This window comes from Limanda limanda, chromosome 22, assembly GCF_963576545.1.
Source record: "Limanda limanda chromosome 22, fLimLim1.1, whole genome shotgun sequence".
Classification (NCBI taxonomy): Eukaryota; Metazoa; Chordata; class Actinopteri; order Pleuronectiformes; family Pleuronectidae; genus Limanda; species Limanda limanda.
The window spans coordinates 9,751,201-9,775,237 of record NC_083657.1 but is presented as its reverse complement, the minus strand read 5'-3'; the positions used below and the strand labels follow the sequence as shown (position 1 = coordinate 9,775,237).

The 24,037-nt window shown below is 41.9% G+C and overlaps 1 protein-coding gene across 1 annotated transcript in view; it reads left to right on the top strand.

Moving 5' to 3' along the window:
• The first annotated feature begins 3,803 nt into the window (after nt 1-3,803).
• Nucleotides 3,804-24,037, top strand: part of LOC132996115 (inactive ubiquitin carboxyl-terminal hydrolase 53-like) — a 31,325-nt gene continuing 11,091 nt past the window's right edge. The window contains exons 1-11 of the mRNA XM_061066437.1: nt 3,804-4,151; nt 11,858-12,509; nt 13,584-13,676; nt 13,881-14,015; nt 15,347-15,457; nt 16,486-16,568; nt 16,716-16,800; nt 16,959-17,105; nt 19,031-19,180; nt 22,013-22,157; nt 23,196-23,342. Coding sequence (XP_060922420.1) covers nt 12,366-12,509; nt 13,584-13,676; nt 13,881-14,015; nt 15,347-15,457; nt 16,486-16,568; nt 16,716-16,800; nt 16,959-17,105; nt 19,031-19,180; nt 22,013-22,157; nt 23,196-23,342 — 1,240 coding nt within the window. The 5' untranslated portion in view covers nt 3,804-4,151; nt 11,858-12,365. The remainder of the gene's footprint in view (nt 4,152-11,857; nt 12,510-13,583; nt 13,677-13,880; nt 14,016-15,346; nt 15,458-16,485; nt 16,569-16,715; nt 16,801-16,958; nt 17,106-19,030; nt 19,181-22,012; nt 22,158-23,195; nt 23,343-24,037) is intronic.

Below are 24,037 nucleotides of genomic sequence, written 5' to 3'. Positions count from 1 at the left end.
TCACCGTCACCACTCTGGCCGCTCTCCAGAATTAATGCAACTTGGTGAAACGCCAGAAGAAAAAAAAAAATGATGCTTATGTCATCCACTTTTTCTGCAGTAAAAACAGCGAGCCCAGTTCTGCCCTGGAGGGTTGGAAAGGAACATGTAAATGAATACAAATGAATAACAAAGTAAAAAGAGAAGAGTCCTTTTTTTTTTGGACGGAGGAAATATCTAACTCCCCTCCCATGGTGGATTATGAAATACACCACATGCTGGGACATCACGTTGCGTTTGCAGTAATGCTAAGTCACCATGATAGCGCACACATACCATTTCAGTGAGCAATGCACAGTGCAGACAGGATGTACTGCTGGGTATTTTGTTGAATCCAATCAGTGTTTCTACGAGTTTTCCGCAGGCTCTTATTTTGAAATTTGACTGGACGCCTCAGCCGAGAGGCGGATTGAACAGAAAGTCTCTCACCGAAGAACCTGTGACATTTTTCTTTCTGAAACCTGAGGAGCGGTTTCGTCCAGGAAACAAACATCATCATTACCTGGTTTTAATCCCAAGATAAATACAGACAGAGCTGCTTCAGGGGCGTCACCTCCCATTGGGGGATTAGAGCATGTCTAACCTCTTACCTAACAACAGGCTCTTCAGTGTGGCTCCTCATTAAAAGTAATTCAATATCAACAGTGCTCACACTTTGTTAAGTTCTTCCAAGAATCTGAACATATTTCTGCGGAGAGCGACAAAAGGCCGTAACTTTGATGGACAATTTCACAGTGTGAACTCCCACAGAATCCGCTCTGAACAAATAGCCCGTGTTTGTTTGTGTTGGTGTTGTTGGTCGAGACGAGTCGTGTCCTCCCATCGCTTCATTAGTACAAGCTGTTCCATTTGAATTATTTGCTTTTCCCATGACACCTTGCACATCAGAGCGCTCGTGCACGTACGCAAACGTGCACGCAAACCAGGGCGTTTATTCCTACCGAGACTGAGACAGGGGGGCAGATTAAGTTTACATTTTTTTTTTTTTTCTCATATATGTTTATTAGTTTTCCAACAGGTAATACAACACAAAACAAAACAAAAACAAGACAAACATTTGGCTCACACACATATTGAAATCCATACAGGCAGAAGATTCAGGGGTCACGTCCTATACAAGTAGGAAAAAATTAAAAACAGATAAGTAAAATAAAAGTATACAGAAATAAAAGTAAATCGATTAAATGGTAAAACAGAGTGCCTCTTTTGAGGCAGAGCATTCTGAGCTATGATACAAACCCTCTTGTGAGAATGGTGGAAACATTCAGACCAACATATGACAGAAAGGGTTCCCATGTCTTACGAAAGGCATCATCATTGCTGTGAAGTTTACATGTCAAATGGTCCAACACAACATATTCAAATACAACCCTTTCAAGTTTACATTTTAATAAGACACTTAAAACATTACAGAGGAGACAAGCAGCAGAAGAAGTTGCGGCTCTATTAATTTAAGTTTATATTTAATTAAGCGTATACTAATAGAAAAGAGTCATGGAACTGATAATCAGGTCAATTGGTCTGGGTCTAAACTAAAGAAAGAGCGGATTCCACAATAGAGCCGTTGTTTGAAAAGGACAAAGACAAAGGGAGGACACAGGTTTGTCATGTGAGCCGTATTTATCCAGTGTTCAGCAGATCTGGTGCTGCTCGTTGGGGCTGCTCAAGGTGAGAAGTCATGGCCGTGGCACCAGCTCTCTGTGGGACGTTGACTATGTGCACTGACTTTAAGCTGAGCTGGCAAAGGCTCGCTAATTAATCCCAAATTCAAGTGTCCTTCACGGGCAGAATCACAACTTGTGTACGGCGAGGGGCTCGGCAGGGCTGTTACATTTAAAAGCATGAATAATTTAATTCCGTATTCAGCGAGATATCAAGGACAGTCCTGATTGAAATGTATCATGAATTTGCAGAGTTACAGATATAAAGAAAGTAGAGAGGACTTAGAGAGACAGAGCGAGGGTCGATCATGAATAAACAATGTCCAGAAACCAATGAGCCACCGTTTTCCAGAAGTCATTCAAAGTTCATTCCGAGTGTGAAACTAAAGTCAATTTTTTAGAAAAATTCAGCTCCGAGTGGGCTCATATTGTCAGGTTCGACGGGCTGGTTTTGCAAAGTGTCCACCAAGGTCAGAGAAGAAAAGCTTAACATCTGTGGAATTCATTAAAGACCTGATCTGTTTGAGCCGTCTGATCTATAATTTACAGCGAGTGTAAGATATTCAGTGGCTGCAATGCACGCGCTTCAAAGCAAGGAGGCCCTACAGCCAGTGTCCACCATGATAATGTGTGACCTCTCCAGTGCCAGCACAAAATACGGGTTCTGTAACTAAAAAGTCACAAAAAAGAAAAGAAAATAAAGCTTGTCAACCCTGCAGAAGAAAAGTTTGTTGGTTTTTTAAAATTCCTCTAAATGTGATCGGTAAAAACTTTTTTAATACATTTTATTAGGAAGCTTTATGTGTCCCCTGAGAAAACATGCTGAGGAGGGAAATGGCATTGTCTCCTCAATGGGCCCTTTCAAGTACTTCCTGAGGAAAGGCTGGACAACGCTGATACATTGTGACCCCTCACCGATCACTCAATCACCGCACGCGGTTTCCTCAACTTGGACGAGTGACTGCTCTGATTATTTTGAGAGCAGAGGATCCCCCCCCCCCTCCTGGAACATAAATCTCGTTGGGCATATGCCATCGGTACGACTTTACATCTGAATATTGTCCAAGGCACAAACTTTACTTCAATATTTAGTATAAATATATAAAGTAGCTTGGATAGAAAGTATAAAGTATATATAAAAGTTTCCAAACAATATTTAATGTACTTTGAGAAAATTACAAAATTATAAGGAAGTGGACTGAGCTGTGCAATAAAACATTTGTAATTTTGTTTTTATGTTTATCAAGTGTTTCTCCTTCTCTGCTCATCAAGAAGAGTTTAAAACCACAACATTCACTCAGGAGCAAAACAAAATTCAACAAAAATAATACTAATGGGACATTACATCACAAACAGTGTAATAATTAACAATATATCATGGTCTATTTAGACTGAAACTGGGCCTCCACAAAGACACACACACACACAAGCACACACGATATAATATAATTCTCATTTGTGAGTCATGTCAATAGTTAAAAAGTTACGACCAGGGAATGTTTTGGGAAAATAAATGAATATCTCCACTAAAATATACTTATAAACATGTAACTTATGTAATAAACCTCCTTGAAGATTCAATCCACACCACGTATTTTTGACTTATATAATAACTCCAAATAACAATGAAGGAGAAAAATTATTTGGATGGTTCAACTGGACCCTTACATCACTTCCCCCTGCTCCCAGTTAGTCCACAATTATTACAACACAATGTTTTGGTGGTGGTGTGTCTGCAGGTAAATCATCGACACCTTCTGCTTAATCATTGGCCAGCACGTTTCTATTGCATCTCTCTGCAAACACACACACACACACACACACACACACACACGATCCTGTACAAACTAACAAAAAGCTGCGAGCTGCACAAGCCCCTGCGCCATAAAGCAACATGAACGAGGCTGCCAGCAGAGTTGGCACCGGGCAAACCACTGCTGGAGTGTGTGTGTGTCAGTGTGTGTGTGTGTGTGTGTGTCTCTGTGTGTGTGTGTGCGCTGTACAGTAGCATGGCAGACTGCAGTAAACACAGTGGTGAAGAGGCGGGGTTTGACATCTCGGAGCAGAAAACATCTCTAATCCAGTATTTCAGGTGCCGGAGTGCAGCGAGCCACTAGCGGGAGGGAAGCGAGCCGCAGCCGGGAGGGAAGCCACTGACCCGGGGGGAGTTTACTGCGAGTGGACGTACGCAGCTGCTGCGGAGGAACAAGTCGGGGAATCTCCTGGGACGAGGAGGAGGAGAAGAAACGGGGGAAAGAGAGTAAAAGAAAGAGGAGTAGGAGGAGGTGAAGAAGGAGGAAGAGTGAAGTTTTCTTCTTCTTCGTGTATCGGTGTGTGTTGTCGCTTTCCAGCCTGAAGTCGCGATCTCTACCGAAACTCGACCGGGAAACTCACTCACCCGCACACCGGCATTTTCTTTAAAATTGATTATGTCACAATCCACAAACTGAGGTGAGTTTGTTTCCTTTTGATTCATTTGACTTCCTCGAAACTTTCCTGGTTTTTACGTGAGTGTGTGTGTGTGTATGGGAGAGAGAGAGAGAGAGAGTGAACGTGGGGGCGGAAATGTCGTCGAGCCTGGAGGCGCAGGTGAGTCGGAAGCCAGGTAGGCCGAGTTTGAGCCTCTTCCCCTCGGCCACGCAGCCTCCTCGAGCCCCCCTGGAGCTCCGGGACGTGTTGTGTAACTTGTGTTACATTCGTGTAACTTGCTGCCGGTGTCTTCTCCTGAAAGTCCCCCTGGTGCCACTGTTGTTGTTGTTGTTGTTGTTGTTGACAGCCAGCTACAAGTCGAGTCGAGTCGTGTGGTTTTTGTCATGTTAAATTAATGAGCAGCTAGCTAAAGTGCTAGCTCCTCCTGTGTTTACATCTTATTTCCACCTCCCTCTCATTGAATTGTGTGTTTTTTAAAAACTCTTAAATACATTTACCTGCTTTTATTTATTTTTTATTATTGTGTTAAAAAAAAAATACATATTTTAGTGTTGCACCACAAGCCTCCTGCCCATGATTTTGCTATGTGGACTGAGAGGTTGTGTAATTGCTGCCCACCCTTCCTCTGTGTGTGTGTCTGCCCAAAACCACTCTGAAGTTTTATGGGATCTCATTGGAAACTAATTGGCAGCCTCCACCTCACCTCATCCACTGCACCCAGTGAACTGGTTCCCCCCCACCCCACCACCCTCCCTCTTCAATTCATTCCAGTGATAAGACCCCCTACCCCCCCAGTCCTGAGCAGGCAGACCTCAGCCCCCATAAGCACAGCGATGACGAGGAAGTGAGATCACCAGCCCTATAAACATCATGCACACTCATCCTTCACAGTCATGCTTGTGGAACATTTCCTCCCGGACCCGACCAGTGGCCAAGTCAGTACGGAGGCATGCCGGAGAACCAGTTTGGACAGGAAAAGCCTTGTGTCACCGTTTGTGGTTTTCATTTGTACGCCAGCGTGTCAAGGAGCAAACCTGGAAGAAGTGCACTTTCATGAGGTATTGTCGGCCTATTGTTTCCCCTTTTGTGTTGATCAGGCTCGATTCAGGGGTTTGGAGAGGACACGGGGATTGCTGTGGTCATCATCATCATCATAGTCAAGTGGGAGGAAATTAAGGAAGCAATTTTGAGGGCAAAGAGGAGGATGTTGTGTATTTCATTCAGTCCGGGATCCAGGAACATGCGCTTTTGTTCTCCCTTTTCCTCTGGTGGACGCTGCAATGGAATAATGGGTGACTCAGTGCGGTGTAGGTGACCTCCTAAGCTGCACGCCGTTCAACGTGGTGACCATGTGCTGGACAAGCGGCGAGCCTCCGAGCAGGAAGCCCACACAGGAAACTGCCGGTGTCTGCAGCCCCGAGGGAATTTTACAGTTTCAGTCTTGTTTCAGGGCTTTGGAGCGCCGGGTCACGTTTTATTGCTTCTTCTCCTCCTCCTGCATGTTCTAACCCTCTTGAGTATTTTCAGACTTCTCCCTGTTTACCCCGGTCTCAACTCTAAATCAAGTTAAACGGAATAACTTGGGGGGGAAATCGGGGAAAACCGGTGCGCTAAGTTAGAGAAAATGTAAACATGATGTCAACGGTGGAGAGGAAATGTCCGTCCTCATGTCAGACTCGTTAGTCAGTTTAAAATAAAAAACTCCAAACAAAGTAATGCTGTGAGATAACATTTATAAAGAGATGTGACTTCATTCTATCTTAATATGAGTCAGTCTTCTAAGAAGTTTGCATGTCTGCACCCAAAATAGAGAACTCAGGCTAAGTCCAGGCATAATAAAGTCAGTTATCGTCCACGTGTTAAATGTCAGTGTCGCCGTGAATGGTTTCTATTCATCGGTTGTAACTTTGCAAGAGAAAATTCAACAGAACAGAAGAAGAGCAGAACCTTAAAACTGCAACTTCTAACAACAAATACAATTTAATCAGTTGTTTTTTTATTCGGTTCTTTCAGCTTTTTCTGACGCTACAAATAGTTGAAAAATCACCCGAAAAAGTCGCTCAGAGTTATTTTATACAAGCTTGCATCTCAAACTTCTTAGTTGCTCTAGCAACAGTCTACCTTGGTTCTACATATCTATTTATGTCGCCAGGCAGACATTCGAGTTCATTAAACTGTCAAGGTATGACACAGTACAACACGACAAAGCTCTGAGGTGTTTGTCTCACTGAATTGTGTTTTTGTTTTGTTATAAACTGATGTGTGATGCACAGGGACCCAAATCTTCATTTTACTCAAAGTTTGGCATTTTAAAACGTTAAATAAAGGCCAGAATTTGAACTTAATTCCCTGTAAAAAAAAAAAAAGAAGGCATTTTTGAACAGTGAGTCAGAAGCTGCCTTTTTCACACCGGGATTGTTGCGCTCTCATTTCGTTTTGGGTTCTCTGTAAAAAGTACACACGCAGGATGGATGGACATTGTTTTTCCATCTAGAAGCCATTAGAGGAGGTTCACAAAGAGCCCAATTGATGTCTGTGCAAAAGGCAGAGCTGCCGTGATGGGACAGATGCCGATTCTGTTTTGTTACAACTAACGCCTCTGATTCTGGAACACAAACATGTTCTCTTAAATCACACACTGTGGCAGCTATACACCAGCTTTGTGTAAACAAGCAAAGCCACAGGCCCACAGCATAGCAGACTTTCTGTTTAAAAGACACCAGGAGAAACACTCTTCTGTCATGCAGGTGGATAACACACCAACTTGAGGGCATCGATTTGCATTCGAGTGAAGGGAAGACTGCACCTCGACTTAACTCATAAAATCTCAGAATATTCAGAGAGGTGGAAAGTTTTGCTGTGGTTTGGAGCACATTGTGTTTTTCTCAAGGAGTTGGATTAAAACAATAAGGGTTGAGAGAATTGTTAACTTTGTGTTTTAGGAAGTAAAATTTCAAGCTTAATCAGTCTGACAAAGGCCTCTTTATATGCATCAAATACTCCGTCTGTCTTTGTGCTGTTCCAACGACGTGTTTCTAATTTTACCTCTTATAGACACTGAATTAGGGTGACTCAATTTCCCACAGATTGATTCAACAACTGCTCTTGACATTACCATATAAAGGAGATCAATTGAATCATTCTTAATGAGGCTATCCATCAACAGATCACTAATAGAAAAATTATAGCACCGGGCTCCCCGTGCCGTAACACCGAGCACGTCCACATCTCACCGGCTCCCCGAGCTTGTCAGAGCTGCTGAGGCACAACACACTCTTTGGCTGATTGCTCCGAGGTGCTAGCCCGAGCATTTTCTCTCATGACAAAAGGAAAAAGAAATCAGTTTTGTACTTTGCCTGACAAGACAGAGCAAGCCTTTGTTTACAAAGGAAGACTGGACTTCCTGCTCCTGAGAGGAAAAAGTGAAATGACTTCTTTTGTTTGGCCTCTAGTCAGATCTGTATGACAGACTTGCATGATGCAGTGATGTTGATTTTGTTTTGATCCTGTAATTCATTTCTGTATATTATCAAGGGACAATATTGCCTTGCCTGTTTTGGGGGGGGGCAGATCAGGGCTGACAGTGACACTAAATTGTTTGGTGTTTTTTTGGCTTTAAAATTGTAAAGTTACAGGCTCTGTCTCTGCGTAGGATCAGTGTGACGCAGTCGAATTTTGTGACTTCCCTGTAGGAAGAAAAAAAAATTCTGGTTTGAATTGTTCCACTAACTCATAAATATGGGGGACAAAAATACCACATTCACGTTGAATTCTCAAGGAGCACAGGTTATAAGAAACGGATACAGAGTCAAGGAAATCAGAGTTATATTCAGTGTCCCACTCTCAGACATACAAATTGTCAGTGATACATAAAATATACATGTTAATTTCATTATTTTATGTGTCTGATGATTCAGTTCAGCTTGTTGCTCTACAGTTCTGTCGGCGCAGCCCCTCAGAACTTGAGTGACTTTGTGATCAGAAAATACTTTTATATACTTACTGTTATGAAATCCTGTAAATAAAAAGTGTCACCATTTCTTAATGATACTAAATGATAAATTGTTAAGTAACAAAACAAAGAATGGATATTTATACTCTGAAAATAATCACTGCACTAAAAGTAGAAATACTTCTAATTATTTTTATGTTTCCACTAAAATGACAAAATGAAAGCATGTGTAATACTTTTTAACTCTTATCATAGTATTCATTTTGGTCTTTGATTTCTGCCCTTTTTAAGCCTGGTTCAATGGTGCCTTTCGATATTTTAAAATATCTATATGTATATTTAACCTCTCTGAGTATTCATTTCACCCACAGTGATTTACGATTGCATCTTATCTCATGCAACTAACTGCTCTTCATATTGAAATGTTGCATGTGACTGAACACAGCTGCATATAACTGAGTTGAAAAAGGGTCAAAAGTCAGTTGCACCTCAGTGTCAATATCAAATCAACATTGGCTCATTTCTGTTACCTGTCAAGATGAAGCCATTTAAAGTAAAAAAACAAACAAAAACAACTTGAATTTTGTAAAGATTTGCCTGAAGGAAATTATAATTTTCACCACAAAGACTTGAAACGGAAGGGTGTCAACAGCCATCTTGGATTACATGAGCCGGTGACGTAATCCTTGCTCCTGGACAATGTTGTAACCAACCAGTTGAGTCATATTCTCCACCTGGATTTGTAAACAAAGAAACTGCCTTCATTTGCAATTCATTATGAACAAAGTATTTATACCTTTTTAAAATGAATTCTGTATTCCAGTATTATACATCTGCACATGAGCTACAGTAATTTGCATAGCCAACCGTCCAGACAATTTCCATACTTTATAAATAATCACTCTGTCGTCAGTATCCTACTCGCATGTTAGGTACAGTATGTGCCACTTTAACTACTCTGGATTGTAACTCGGCAAGATTATAGACTAAAAATGTGCCTCAAAGCAACAGACTATCATCCAGTGAAATCACTTTACTGAATTGTGGTCAGCAATTTCATTCAGACTAAAAGATACTTTAGCTTAAGTGAGGTTGGCAGTTTATCAACTGGACCGCCGTAATGCAATCAAGGAGCACAGAGTTTTATACAGTTTAAAATATTTGCTTCTGCTGTTGTCAGCAATGCAAAGGATTCTTCATTCTCTGTGCCATCAGACTGACAGACGTTGAATACTGGGGGGACATGGGGCTGTATGGTTTTGCTCTTTAAAACATGTTAGTAAATACTATTCTTTAACTGTAGGAATCAATGATTTATATCCTGGATCAGTGTTTAGTTTGACCTGGAGTGAGTAGCAAACCGCAGTGATTGTTGACACCCTGCAATAAGAACAGATAAGATACTCTGCCAGGGAGGTCATGTCATGTTTTTATTGCTGTTTGTTGGGCTGTTAGCAAGATTACGCAAAGACTACAGAGCTTATTTGTATTGAGACTTGGTGGATAGGTGGGGTGTGGAACAAGAGGGAGACCCGGTAGCTTTTTGGTGTGGATCCAGTCAGTTTTTAATCACTTTATTTACCGTTGAGTCCACATTCTCAGGTAATAATTCCTAGATCATGATAAAAACAAATCAACCAAATTAAGGGAGCTATTTTTAAGAGTTTGTGCAAGTTGGTGAGACTTTATTGAATTAAAAGGGGGTTGATGGTGGAGGTATGCAGTAAGTTCCAGTTATAATAATTAATCTAATCTAAATAATCATATTCTGATAAAGGACTGATCGATTAAAGAAATGTATTCAAGCTCCTGACTTGTAAGCAGTTTCTCCTGTCAAAGAAATGTGAAAACACATTTGAGTAATATTGATTTAGTTTTACTACATGCTTACATGGATGTGTCCATGCGTGCTTGGAGACAGCTATAAACTGACACGTATGTATATATAGGGCCAACATGTTAGGGCAGGTAGAGTCGGGATGTCTACACTTTTCCACTTGTCCCTCCAACCCCGAAACTAATCCGAAATCAGCTCTTGGGCAACTGTGAGTTGGACTGGGCTCAGAGGAATGCTGTTGTTGCGGTGGCTTTTTGTACAGACGTGCACATGTTGTTGTACATCATGCAGAGCTGCCTTTGATTGCTTCATGGAAACTCGGAACTTCAGGTTGCACCATTAAGCTACTGTGACTTGACAGTGTTGCGACATCCCCATCCATTGAGGATTCCTGACATACCAGGATGTCAATGTTGTCCGACTGGTTTTGGCTGAAACTTTGTTGGTTTCTAATCTGGAGAGTGCTACGAGAGGGAAGTTTCATTGTTCTTACAAAGTAGGGCAGTATTTCTGTCCTCACTCCAAATAACAAAATGTTTGAGGTTTTATTTTCTTTGAGGTTATTCTTTTAGGTGTGAGGGGCGAAAGCTGGATGAATCACCGTGTATCACACAAGGAAACTATGGCTCATTGTTGCTTCTTTGTACTTTTTCGAGAGGTTTGAAGTACATCTGCTTTGCCACAACCTCAGCTCACCATATACTCACACTTCCAGCTTTGTAATAATTTAGAATGACATAAAAGAATATCCTATAAAAATCAAAATACACTGTTGTGTCTGCATGCACCTCTCGGGGTATTCGCTAATGTAATAAGGTAGACACAGCATCCTTCCACCTCACTCAGCACAAGCACATTCATTCATCAAACCCCTCCGAGTCGTTTGTGTTCAGCACTGCTTTCATCGGTGCACGGTGCACATTCACTGCAAATGTTGTCGGTGTTACTCATTATATTGTTTAAAGATGCATGGGCTGCAGGTTTCATAAATTGAACTGCATCTTCGGTGGTTTGTTGTATTTCCCACCACTGCTGGACCTGTGTTAGGAATTAGGTCAGGCTCTTTTGTCATCTTGTTTATTCATGAATAACAATGTCAGGCCCAGTGAGTTGCTGAACAACAACTTTAAACCTAATCTTCACTCTAAGATCTACGGCTACATAGTTTGTTTTTAATTTTTTTATCTGATCCTTTTTTTAAGGATTTGAGCCTCTAATGACGTGTGACGGCTGTTTGTTATTGTAGCCGATGTGTTTGAGATTAAATAATGAATCTGAAAATCTGGTGTAATTGGGGATTGTAGCACCGTGGGTTGAGTGATCAATATTGAGAACTGGCACAGACAGCGCTCTGCTGGTATCAATACCGAGAGATTGGGAAGACCGTTGTCAGTAGTGACAGCGGATCTTTACAGCAGGTGCTGTCAGTGGTTTATTTCTCCTGAGCACCAGTAATTGGAAGCGAATGGAGTCAAGCTGCACCTAACAGCATTTTCACTGTCGATTGAGTGTTACTGCTGTGTTGTATTTTTCTACTCTCTGCATTCCTAATGTACAGTATTACTGTCCATATTTTTTAAGAAATATTTTAGATATATCTGTGTATGTTTATGTTTACGTGCAACTCTGACACACTTGACACACCTCAAGTGCAAAGGGTGCAAAAGTTAATGTATAAGCTTTGTGGACAGGATATTGAACGGGTCCAGTTTGACATCTAACCCAGAACACCGAAAGTAAGCTGCAGTGTGAGATACATAATATATTTCTGTTATTGTAAAACCACTTCCTCATTCTTGTGTGAAACCATTCAGTTAAAAGAGCAATTAAACAGACTAAAAAACAATAAAGGGTTTCCGGGAAAAGCAGGAATCAGAAAATCCTCTCTATGAATGTTAAACTTTTATTAAATCTAATTTCTTTCTTTCTCTTACACAGCCCGGCCTGGATAAAACTTCACCATGGGGGAACGTCTTAAAGTGACGACTGACTGCAGCTGATTATCTTCAGTAGCACCAGGACCAACAGTTGGATACAGTTTTCACCATCTCTAGTGAAGCTGTTGGAAAGCTCTGTGCAAAGCCATCAAGACGACAGGATGACTGGGGGGTGTTCCTGCGTGGTCAATACACATCTCATCGAAAGTATCAGACCGCCGATCATCAGAGGTTTCCCAAAACAAAGACTTGGATTGTAATTTTACTTTTTCAGACTTATTTTTTATTAAATTTTTTGAACGGGAACGACCTTCGAATCTTCTACATGGGCCGCAGCGATGGACTAGAGGCCCATGTGTAGCAGGACCGCTGGCACAGCTTGTGGAATAACGTAGCCCCAGACTGTTGGGGACTCACTTCCTCAGGGGGGCCCGAGGGATCTGATCCCAGCCCCGACCTGCCCTGTCATCCGACCATCCCACCTGTCTGAAGGCAGACCCCGCTATCCAATGGCATGGGTCAAGTTCTTCAGGAAGCCGGGGGGCAATCTGGGGAAATCTTACCAGCCGGGGAGCATGCTGTCTCTGGCCCCGACCAAAGGACTTCTGAACGAGCCGGGCCAGAACAGCTGCTTCCTCAACAGCGCTGTGCAGGTACGCCTGCTCTGTCAATTAATCTTAATTATATTAAAGATAATAAGCTTGGTTGTAAAGTATTTTTCTAAACAAAGTTACGAAGTGATAAAACAAGAAGGAAATTCAATAGCAATGAAATGAAATTGCCAAAGCACCAATTAGACTCCAGAAGACCGTAATTCACTGATCTAAGATCGACGCAAACTCATAGGGAGTTAGTAAATTCTTAACATACATTATGGTTGTGTAAAGTTTAAAAAGAATCAGTGGATCAATAAAATCTTGAACTCACACAAAGGAAGTGAGGCCAGAATCTGTTATATGGCTCTGTTTTCATGAACCATTAATAATTGAATGTATCATTTTGAATATCTTGTACAAATTACCTTCTTTGCTTAAAATATTTAATAGGAATGATTGCAGAAAGTATCATATTTAATTATTTTTAATAAAAAGTTGCTCCAAACTTATTTTACTGCTTGTAAACTTGCAGTTATTAACTTGTTGCTCCCTTGCTTTAGGAGCTGAGCACATTCCACCCTCTAATATTCCACCACCACTTATTCAGAGACCGCTCAAAGCTTAGTCACTGTCTAAATCTGTCAGAGTTTCCCGGCAGTTTATCGATGCACTTGAAGGTTTCTTTTGACTAGCGGGATACTGGCTGGTGAGTTAGTTCATCCCTGCAGTCAGCCACACAGTGAAGTCACTCTCTGAGACCGTGACTCAGTGGGTGAGACAAGCGACGAAGAGCTGGGTGAAGAAGATCGTCCCCTTCGGGCTTTGTTTCTGTGAGCAAGTTGCTGCTGTCGCCCGGTGCTCATCTCCATGACCTTGTAGATGTTTCCCCAATGTCCAAATGCCTTATATAAGAAATACCGCCTCATCCGTTTGCTTCAAAAAAACACTTCTGTACTTATTCTTTGTTATTTTTTTAAAGGGCAACATGTTTAAAAAGATGAGCCTTGGAGTTCCCCATGTTTTGATGCCTTTGTTTGCTTTAGTATTTGTAAGAAACGCTCAAGTACAAGGGGATTAATTAAAATACTTTAGTTACAAAACTCCTGACGACCTCCTCTTTCCTTTGTATAGGTACTTTGGCAGCTGGACATCTTCAGACGCAGTTTGAGGCAGCTTCCTGGACACTTCTGCTTAGGAGACTCCTGCATCTTTTGTGCATTAAAGGTAGGGGGGAAGTCCGAATGTCTGAAAGGAGCCAACACTGCGAAGAAACTGTGTGTTCTGTTCGTTTTGTAGATTCTGCAACTTGTTTAGTCACTTATTGAGATTGATTGTGTATTCAGCAGCGATTGTGACACGAATGCTTTTAAAAAAAAAACACAATGTCCCACAGTCCACGTGCAAACAAGTCCTTGCTCTCTTCTTCAGGGCATTTTCTCCCAGTTCCAGCACAGCCGGGAGCGAGCCCTGCCCTCTGACAACCTGCGTCACGCCTTGGCAGAGACCTTTAAGGACGAGCAGCGCTTCCAGCTGGGCTTCATGGATGATGCCGCAGAGTGCTTTGTAAGTTCCTGTGGCAACCCGGCTCCTCCTGGGGGGAGGGAGACGAGTGCATGGAGAAGGGGTGTGTGTCTGTTTATGCGGTACGCTGCCACACAGTTTCGGGGGAATGCGCTGCAACAAACTGTTTGGCGAGGTCACTGAAAGAGCTTCTGTCCCTCCCTTCCCTTCCCCTCCCATCAACCCCTGCCACATTGCCTCTAAATATTATCATGACAGGTTATATAAGGGCCAGAGACGCTGTGTTTGAAACTCCCCTCTCTTTTTTTTGGGCACTATATTATGTCGCATCATTTCTGTGCTTATTTACAAGTCAATTTCATGCATCCTTCATCATATTTACAAATCGGTTCCAGTTTTTCTGCTCTTTGTTTTTTTGGCAGAGCAAAGCATTGTTCTGCAGTGTAATTTTCTTTCCCTTTTTTTGTTGTTTTTTTAGTTCCAGTTTTATTTCGAGTCTAACCAACAAACACAAAACAGACGCTGCAGCTTTATTCTCCATCCGTGTCTTCTTTTGTCCATCAGGCTTAATTACGTTGATAACTTCTGCTTAATGACAGTAGACCCAGCGAGCACAGATGTATCCTGATTTTATCCCACAGCCACTGTTTATCCTCTTAGGAAGTTCAATTACACAGCAATGGATAAACAAAGGCGAGCGGCTTATTCCTCTGGAACAGAAGTGGAATGCACTGTACTGTATCTGAACACTGGGTAACAAGTGTGAGCATTTACTTCCTCCAAAGAAGAGAATAGCCACAAACCTACCACTTAAATGCAAAGAAAACTTATCCATGTGTTTTCTGTCTGCAAACTCCCTTCCTGCAAAACATCACTAGTAAACTTTTCACTTAAACTGAAGGTAACTTGTCCAAGTTGTTATCTGTTCCCGACAATCTTATTACTTAATCCGGCAAAGATCTTTGCCTCGAGTGTTTGCCATGTGACGCACTGTCTGCAGCACGCCGGGGTAGAATTTATATGAGGAGTTGGCCGGTGCCATATTAACAGACTGTGAAGTTGGGCCTGTAACCTTTTGCAGGCCTACCTTGCAGCCCTTAATATTTTATAAACTCACCAGTGCTCCCTAGAAACAAGAGGGAGCTCAAATGGTGCTGCTCTTTAAATGTGTTTCCTTGCAATGTTAGGTTTTCACGGAAAGACTCTCAAATTGCTGTGTCCCATTGCGCTGCAGTTTAGCTCTGGGTAATGTGTGTATTGGAGTAAAAGAACGAAAATAAATAGCCTGTGGTAAATGCAAAGAGCTTTTCCTTTCCAAGAAAGGAGTTGGAAATATTTGCCTCATACCTGATAGATCCCCTGTTCTGTCGTAGGAAAACATACTGGAGAGGATCCACCTGCACATTGTGCCTGAGGAGACAGATGCCTGCACTTCAAAGTCTTGCATCACGCATCAGAAGTTTGCTATGTCACTTTATGAGCAGGTCAGTGAAGGGACAGCATTCTTATAAGTATTTTATATGATTTTACTCAACATAGTAATGTTTTTTTTTTCTGCTGCATCATTCTGTAAAAAAGTGATGTCAGGAATGTGTTAATTAAGCCTGATGTATTTTATTTTAATGTAAGGGAGCGACGTTAATTATGATTTTAATGTCACTGTCTTTTTGTTGTCGATGTTTTTGCTCATACAGTGTTTGTTTTTCCATTTTTTGCACAGCCCCAACAGTATTGCAAAAGCTGAATACACCTCAGCCAGTGTTAGAAGCTACACACACACACACACACACACACACACACACACACACACACACACACACACACACACACACACACACACACACACACACACACACACACACACACACACACACAGAGAGACAGGTACATGAATCACTGTCTGAGACAGTAGAAATCCAATCCGTCATGTTTTGATACTGGGTTGCCCCAGTGGAATAAGGAGGGTGTTTCTGGTCAGATTCCACTGTGCTACAGCAGCAGCACTACCAGATAAATCACAGATGGTGTACACATAAATTCCAGCACAACACAGACACTACCCTGCCCTGTGGCTGTGATGCCCATCGCCGACTCTGTCAGCGTCCCGACCCGGTTCTATCTCTGAATCAAGCAGATAATGTGCCTGTGCACTAAATCCCTCAGTGGATTCTGCTCTGCCGGCAAATATAAAAGGCCTAAATGAGGATTGCATGTGTCAGAGAGGAGATTTATAACTTCAGAAATTAAATTGAATGCTCGATAATGCCAATCATAAACCCACAGTTTATTACACAAGGAAAAGCAGCAAAACCGGCATGTTTTAATCTCTCGCCATAATTTATACAACTAAAAGACTTTTGTAGGAGCGTAACATTTTCTGATGACATGCTGACTTGGCGAAGTCCTTGGCAGTGGCTGCTGAACTCACACCAATTTATCTTTTATTGTATCTCTTTCTTGTGTCTGTCTCCCCCCCCCCCCCCCGGTCTCTCTGCCTCTCTCCCCCTTGCAGTCTGTGTGCCGTAGCTGTGGGGCGTCATCCGACCCGCTGCCGTTTACTGAGCTGGTGCATTATGTCTCCACCACCGCACTCTGGTAAGGCATAGGGGAACGTGAAACTTTCTTTCCTTTTCGCTCCACTCTGTTTTTGCATTTCACGTCCTGCATATTCCTGTATGTACACACAGCGTTTTTTTTTTCTTTTTTCTCCCAACAAACATCAATCACTCTGCGTCTCTCCAGTCAACAGACGCTTCAGCGCAGAGAAGAGTCCTTCGGGGATCTGTTACAGGCAGCGAGTACGATAGGGGACCTTCGTAACTGTCCTGTAAGTTGTGCTGCAAAAGCCTTTCATGGTGGTTGAATGGCTGTTAAATTAGATGAGCCATTTTAGGTAGTCCTCAGAATCTCAAACATTTTATTTTTCGATATTCCGTGTGACTGATTATATACTTAAACGTACTCTTTGTTTTTGTTTTATTCTAGAGCAACTGTGGTCAGAGGATTAAGATCAGACGGGTCCTCATGAACTCCCCAGAAATAGTGACCATCGGCTTCGTGTGGGACTCTGACCAGTCAGACCTCACCGAGGACGTTATCCGATCCCTGGGACCTCATCTCAGTCTGTCTGCAGTGAGTAGAATTCATAAATAATTTACTCATGAGTTTTGTTTTTACCTTTTTCTTATACTCCCTTTTATATTTTGTGACCTTTTAGGTTCTGTAATTTCAGTAGGAACATTCCTGTGAGTGAGAGGATGTTTTCACGAAAATAATAGGTGGTTGGATTTTAGATCTTTTCAGATTAAGTAATTAACATATCATCAAATAACTCCCTCCAGACATGGTTCAGCTGCTCTTGTTGGAATTAAGCCATTCACACAGCTACCATTTTGTGCTTTTTCTGCGGGTTTTTAGGGTCAGTTTGTTTTTGGTGCAATCGAACATATGTGGGAAATAAAGTGGGGATTATTTCTCTGTAAGTCGGGCCTGTTGCGTAAGCAGTCAGCGGCCCATGCCCAGTTGGCCCACACCACTGATCGAAAAGCCCCTGCTGGCCTTGGTCAGCTGGTCAAAAAAGCCCCTCCCCTTGTCTCTGTGTTTTCCTGGGCATGTGTGTGAAGGAACATGTGGGCAGAAGAGATGTCAGTGACACAGGGAGCAAAAGGATTGTATTCCAGACTGCTGTTGTTGCACTGCTCATTTTCACTTATTGTTGGTGTGAGGGAGAGGTGGGGAAATTAATCGTTTTTTCGATGCATCGCGCTGCGGATGTGGACGACCGCACCGATGCGGAGACGGAACATAATCCATTCCTGTTTGCCGCTTTGTTCATTTTTTAGCGATGTCCCGTTGCTGCACAATTATAATCGCTGCTTCAGGATCAGGACGGATGCACATTTGAGGTCTTGTCGTCTTTTACAGTGTCACAGTCTCCTGTATGAGTATTAAAACACGTGCGTATGTAGTTCATCTGCTGCACACAGCACCAAATGTCCACAGCCAGGACATCAGGGTTAAAGTGACCTGAACATCTGGATTAGCATTGATAAAAAACTAAATAGCGACGAGAGACACAGACTAGAGTCTAAAAATACTTTTTTAAAGCACGAATCATGAGGCAAGTGAAGACATACAAAAATAAATCATGTACCGAATCTTTGGTTTGAATCGATAAACGTTTTATCATCAAATCGTTGCCCAATGAATCGGAATCGAATCTTGAGGTGCCTGTAGACTCCTACCCGTAGTGTGAAGTATGCAAACATGTGACCACGTGTTCTCCTCTGCCCACATGACTTCCCTCAGTAGACTGAGCACATCAGTCCGTTGTGCAAAAAAACAACAACAATCAATCGGTGTCGTTCAGATCAGAGCATGCTCATTTGCTCCACATGTTGCATAACGTCTCTATTGAAGGATCCAAACAGTTTATTTGACAGCTCCCTCTTGTGTGTTTCCAAAGCCATACCATCAGAAGAATTTCTCAGACGACCCCCACCACCACCACGACCCCCTTTCTAGTGTGGCACAAAGGCCTTGATTCATTATGGGAGCGTTTCATGTGACTTTTTTCTTTATTAAAGGGAGTCCGTCACCCCCTTCATCTGCTTTGAAATCTTTTGTTTGACAAAGGGGGGGAAACGGAGAACTGCCTGTGCAGGAAATGTGTGAGGGAGAAACAAGTTATAGTCTCACTCACACTTTTACCATATATCTGCTAAACGCTTTACAAATTAATTTATTTCTCTCTGAAATTATGTAAGAATTAAAATTAGAAATCTGCCCCGTGTATTAGAATTTAGGTCATCACCAAGACAACTTTGGAACACTGTTGTATAAGTCTTGATATTAAGTTTTGCCATGACAGTACTGATTTAAACCAGCCCTTATTCACGCTGATTGTCAGTTCATTCCCTCAGACCTCAATCTATTAACCGATGGAGTAACTGATCCTCCCCCAGCTATCAACATCACTCACTTGCCTGCCCACTTACTGCAGCGTGGATGCTGATAAGTATGTATTTATGTGTTTGTGTGTGTGTGTATGGGAGCAGCTCTTCTACAGGGTAACGGATGAACATGCCAAAAAGGGAGAGCTGCTGCTCGTGGCGATGATCTGCTATTCCAGCCGTCACTACTGTGCCTTCGCCTTCCACACCAAGTCCGCCAAATGGGTCTTCTTTGATGATGCAACGGTGAAAGAGGTCAGAAAATTGAAAATGTTAGAAGTTATTGGTCACTTTAATCAGTTTATTGACAGATGAGTGCACCAATAACTATTATAATGAAACAAATAATTGTTTATTGAGAAATACCAAATAATTGTATTTGTAAATTGATTATCTTTTGATTTTGGACTGTTGATCAATACAATACTCACAGTACAATTAATCTGAATCACAGAGTGTGCGTTGGGAAATACTTTGTAAATGTATTGTACATATTTTTTAATAATGTTTAAGCAGCAACACAGTTCTTGTGATCACATAGAACTATTCCAACAAAAGAGAAAAACATATTGGAATGTTCATATACAGGAATATAAAGATCCAGTGAAGAGAAAATAGAATGCTTAGCCATCAGTCTTTACCTTAATTGCCGTGTTACATCATATCACAGCAAATCTTTAAAGTTTAGATATATTTCCATTTATTTGTACAATTTTCACAGTGTGGACATCAGGTTATTTGTTAACACACAATGTGGACATCTGTTTTCATAAAAATGTTCTATCATGAGTTTATAAATCAACATAAATCAACAGAAATTAGTGAGTTTCTGTCACTTTCCTCTATCACCACTTCTCTTTATCTCCCAAAGAGTACCACATGGATTGCCCTTCACAATCCTGTGGGTTGATCAGCCTTTATGGCACTGAACAGTCAGCTAACCCCCCCCCCCCCCCCCCCCCCACAAACCCCCCACCAGGATTTCCAATGCAATTTCCCCAACCATGACATCACAAAGTACTGCAGCAGTGAAGTGTAACCAGTAAAGATCCTTCTTCTCACTGGGTAAAAGTTAAAGGGTCAGTGAGAATGCTGAGATGCACGGTATACTGTACGTGCTGTGTGTGCTTCAGAAAGAGATTTATTTGTGTTGGTGTTTTTGCAGCTTAGTGGTTTTGTGTACGTGTGTGTGTGTGTGTGTATGTGTGTACGTACAGGTATATAGTCCAGGTACAGGTATTCAAATCCATTCTTCCTCTCATCCTCAACAATGGGTTCATTTCTGTGGCGGTGCACCATGCGCGCAAACCCTTTGTCTCGCATTCAAACAATTTTCCGGGGGACTGTGGTGCAGCGGCTGGCTGGCTCCGTGTCAATCCATCAGCCACTTGTGCTGCGTGTGCAGCCCCCCCCCCCCCCCAGCCCTCCTGCTCCCCGCCGCCACCGACTGAGATGAAGGAGCCACACAGTGCTCAGCGCCTGCCAAGTCCATACCTGGATCGAAACTTGCCAGCATTTCTGTAACTCCCCGAATCTCAGCTGCAAAATGGGGACTGTAGTGTAACCTAATCTCTGCCTTTCAAAAGCATTAACATTATTCAGTAAAAAACGACTAAACATTCGCAATAGGGAGGTTTATATATATTATATCTATATCATGGCCACTGAGTCTTCTCGATTCTGAGTGGCTGACTGGTGTTGTTTTCTTTTAAACAGCCGAACACCCCTGACACAGATTTATAGGTGTTGGCTCTCCTGAATGAATGCCTCATTGTTAGGTAAAGACAACATCAAAACTTCAGCAGTTTAATAAGAACAGTATTAATAATATTACATTTTATTCATGAGGCGGTTTTAACAATGCTCCAAGACACAGAGAAAGTCAATAGCTAAAAATATTCACAGATTTAATTCCATTCTGCAGATATAGGTTTCAAGTAGTGTTTTGAAAGTGGACTGGTCGGTGATGTCTCTGATTTGTCTGTGAGGAGAATTCCAGACGGAGAGACCAGCGATGCAGGGAATGCCTCAGGTCTTTGTGCTTTTTAATTAAGTTGGATAGATTGAAGCTTGTGTCATAGCTGTACATTTAATCTATGTAAAGAAAAACATTCAGGCGCAAAGATCAGTACATCCTCATTTGCCAACAGCACAGTTATTGATTGGAGCCCCCAGGTCAACTCCTTACAGTACAAGCTACTAGAATAGATCACTCAAATCAAATTGTTTTTTAATGAATTTACTTAAAGAGAAAACATGCAGCATATACTGAAGATTGTGTTCATGTATATTCCTTCAACTACAATCCATTTTCTATACTTTTTAATCCATCTCCGCAGCTCTCTCACTTCTATCTTTCCTTTTCATTTCGTTTTTTTACTCAGTATTATTTCTTCTTCACTTCATCTGCTAGTCTACTATCTCTCCTCCTCCCACAAACCCCCGCACCCCCCCGTCATTTGCTTAATTAAGGAGCACACAAGCATCTGTTAGCCTGCAGCTTGCCTCTGCGGTGCCTTTCTGGCGAGACGCACACCTTGCACAACGTGGCTAATTGTGATCGTGCAGTTTGACCTCGGTTTGTTGTATTCATATACAAAGCAAAGATTTGTTTCAAAGTTGCCAGTGGATTTTATAAAATTTTTTTGAGTAAATTGGTTTAGTGATGTCAGTAGACCTGGTATTTAGAAGAAGTTGTTCACTCAAATCAGTTGTTCAACAAAGCTTTTATTGATACCTTTTTATGAAATGAAAACAGATGCAGTCACAAGAAAGAAAGAATAAAAGAAGGTGCATTTCCATTTTATCTGTACAGCCATCTGCTTTTCCAAATCAAATGGGACAAGAGTCGGACTTGATTTGCACACACCCTCGATCGGTCGACAGTAACACGAGCTGAAATGTTTCCCATTTCCTAAATTTGTTGTTTAACATTTTAATATCAAATTTACTAATCCTCCAAAAACAATAAAGATAACAGATGTGTTCTTCCATTATGTTTTATTATCCCTCATAAAGTTGCGGAAGCTCTTTTCTAGATTTCTACCTGTGCGTTGATCATCTTTTGTTTTGTTTTGCTCGGTGCAGATCGGCACCAGGTGGAAAGATGTTGTCACCAAATGTATCAAAGGCCACTTCCAGCCTCTCCTCCTCTTTTACGCCAACCCTGACGGCAGTGCTATCACCGCGGATGAGGTCTCGAGACAAAACAGCAGCCCGTCACAAGGACAAGGTATGATATAACAAACCATCAGGGTCTTTACAGAATCTGCATTTGTTCTGTATTTGCTCACGGTAGAAATCCTCTTCATGAATAAATCGCTGTGCCCCTGAACAGCCGTACTACAGTGGGTAAGATGGAGAGTTGATTTATTGTCTTGCTGGAAATAACAACATCAAATTCCTTTGAGATGCATTCATCAGCCTTATTAGTGCTGTTGAGCTTTATGGGTTGTTTTGTTGCATTTGCGAAACAATAATCCCCCCCCGAGGGACCTATTTAATGATAATTTGATATCATAAAACATCCATTAATATGACGCTGAGGTGTGCAGCTACCTCTTTGTTTCATCTTTTATAGTTGTAAAAAACGGTGCGGGATATGGAAGGAATGAAAGAAAAGAGTGAAGTGGGTTTTTGGCATTATAGGCTGGTTGAATGTAACGGCAGCCAAAATGTTTCTGGTGTTAAATTCAAAGTGCTCTGCGTTGCAATCGAAATTCAGAGTCTGGAGATTGAGTTGAATTTTTGGTTGGTGAGTCAAAGTGTGATTTTCCTCTATATACCCAGTTGGGCAGAACTCCCCTAGCAAACATGTAATTAACTATAATTAAAATTCCCCTTCATTTACAAGTCATTTTAAAATAGAAATGCAATCCAGAGAAACAAAAACAACCGGGTACAGGACGTGTATAATCCCAGATCATATTAGTTGCGTTCGCAGGGCAGTAATGAAAATTTGTTGATGACAACATCTCCTCTGGTTGGACTATATATCCCTGGATTTGTTTGGCTGGGGAGGTTTTTTATCCCCTTTAAAGATCCTCCTTCAACTCTCCCTGCTGGCCGAGCCCCAGGTCCCAGCTGTGGCAGCCGCTCACTGCCCATCAGAGCTGACAGGGCGCCGGACCAAACTAGATGATCCTGCAAAAAAAACAAGAAAAACACTATGTGGAATTGAGTAATTTCTGTTTCTTGCTCTCATGTCTGTATATTTGTTTTGTATGGTCGAAAAATGTACCTGTATATTTCCTTTTTTTTTCTCTCGCAGGCTTTGATTCTCCGGTGTCAGCCCCAAAGAAACTGGACCTAACCAGGGAGAACCTGAACGCTCTGCTGGGCCAAGGCTCTTTCAAACCCAAAACCCCTTCGACCCTCAGCAGGGGCAGCGCTCAGACCAGCGGAGGACGGGCACCAGGTAAGGGAGAAATGCTGGAAACGATGAAAGTGGTGCAGAGAGATTTAAAACCCAACATGTGGAGGAACACACATCAAAGTTTCCAGTATAACATTTCGTTTAATTAAGTGCTTAGGACTGGAAAACTCTGTTGTGCTCAAGGTTTTGTTTTCCACTGCAGGATTAGGAAGGAAATTGTTCCAACATTACCAGTATCAGCCTAAATAAAACCCAGTATTTCCTCGTGCAAGTGGAGTGTCTTGCAGTGATAAACCACAGAGAGATACGTCACCTTTTTGTACTGGTTGTAGTTTTGGCCTTGAAAGAAGGCTTCTTTTATAAATACTGCTGTCCACAGAGAGTGGTGACAAGCAGAGATCTGGTACAGCGACCAGAGTAAGACAGAGGAAGAGATGATTAAATGTCTTTGCTGTCAAACTAAATCTAGCTATGCTAGTAACACAGAGGGGATTAGTGACCCTTGCTGAAGAGAGAGGTCACAAAGAGCTGCTCACCACATGTTTTTAGCCCAAGTAGAGAAAGAGTGTAAATTGAGGAGCAGAGATTTTGTCTAGATAAGGAAGTGGCTCTTGAAATGACACAAAGCGGGTGAAATTTAATCTCCTTTGATATTATTGCAAGTTCCATTGTCTGCCTAAAGCTGTGAAGGTCTTTGTCGTTGTTTCCCTTCACTTGAGCTGTTTTCAGACATGACC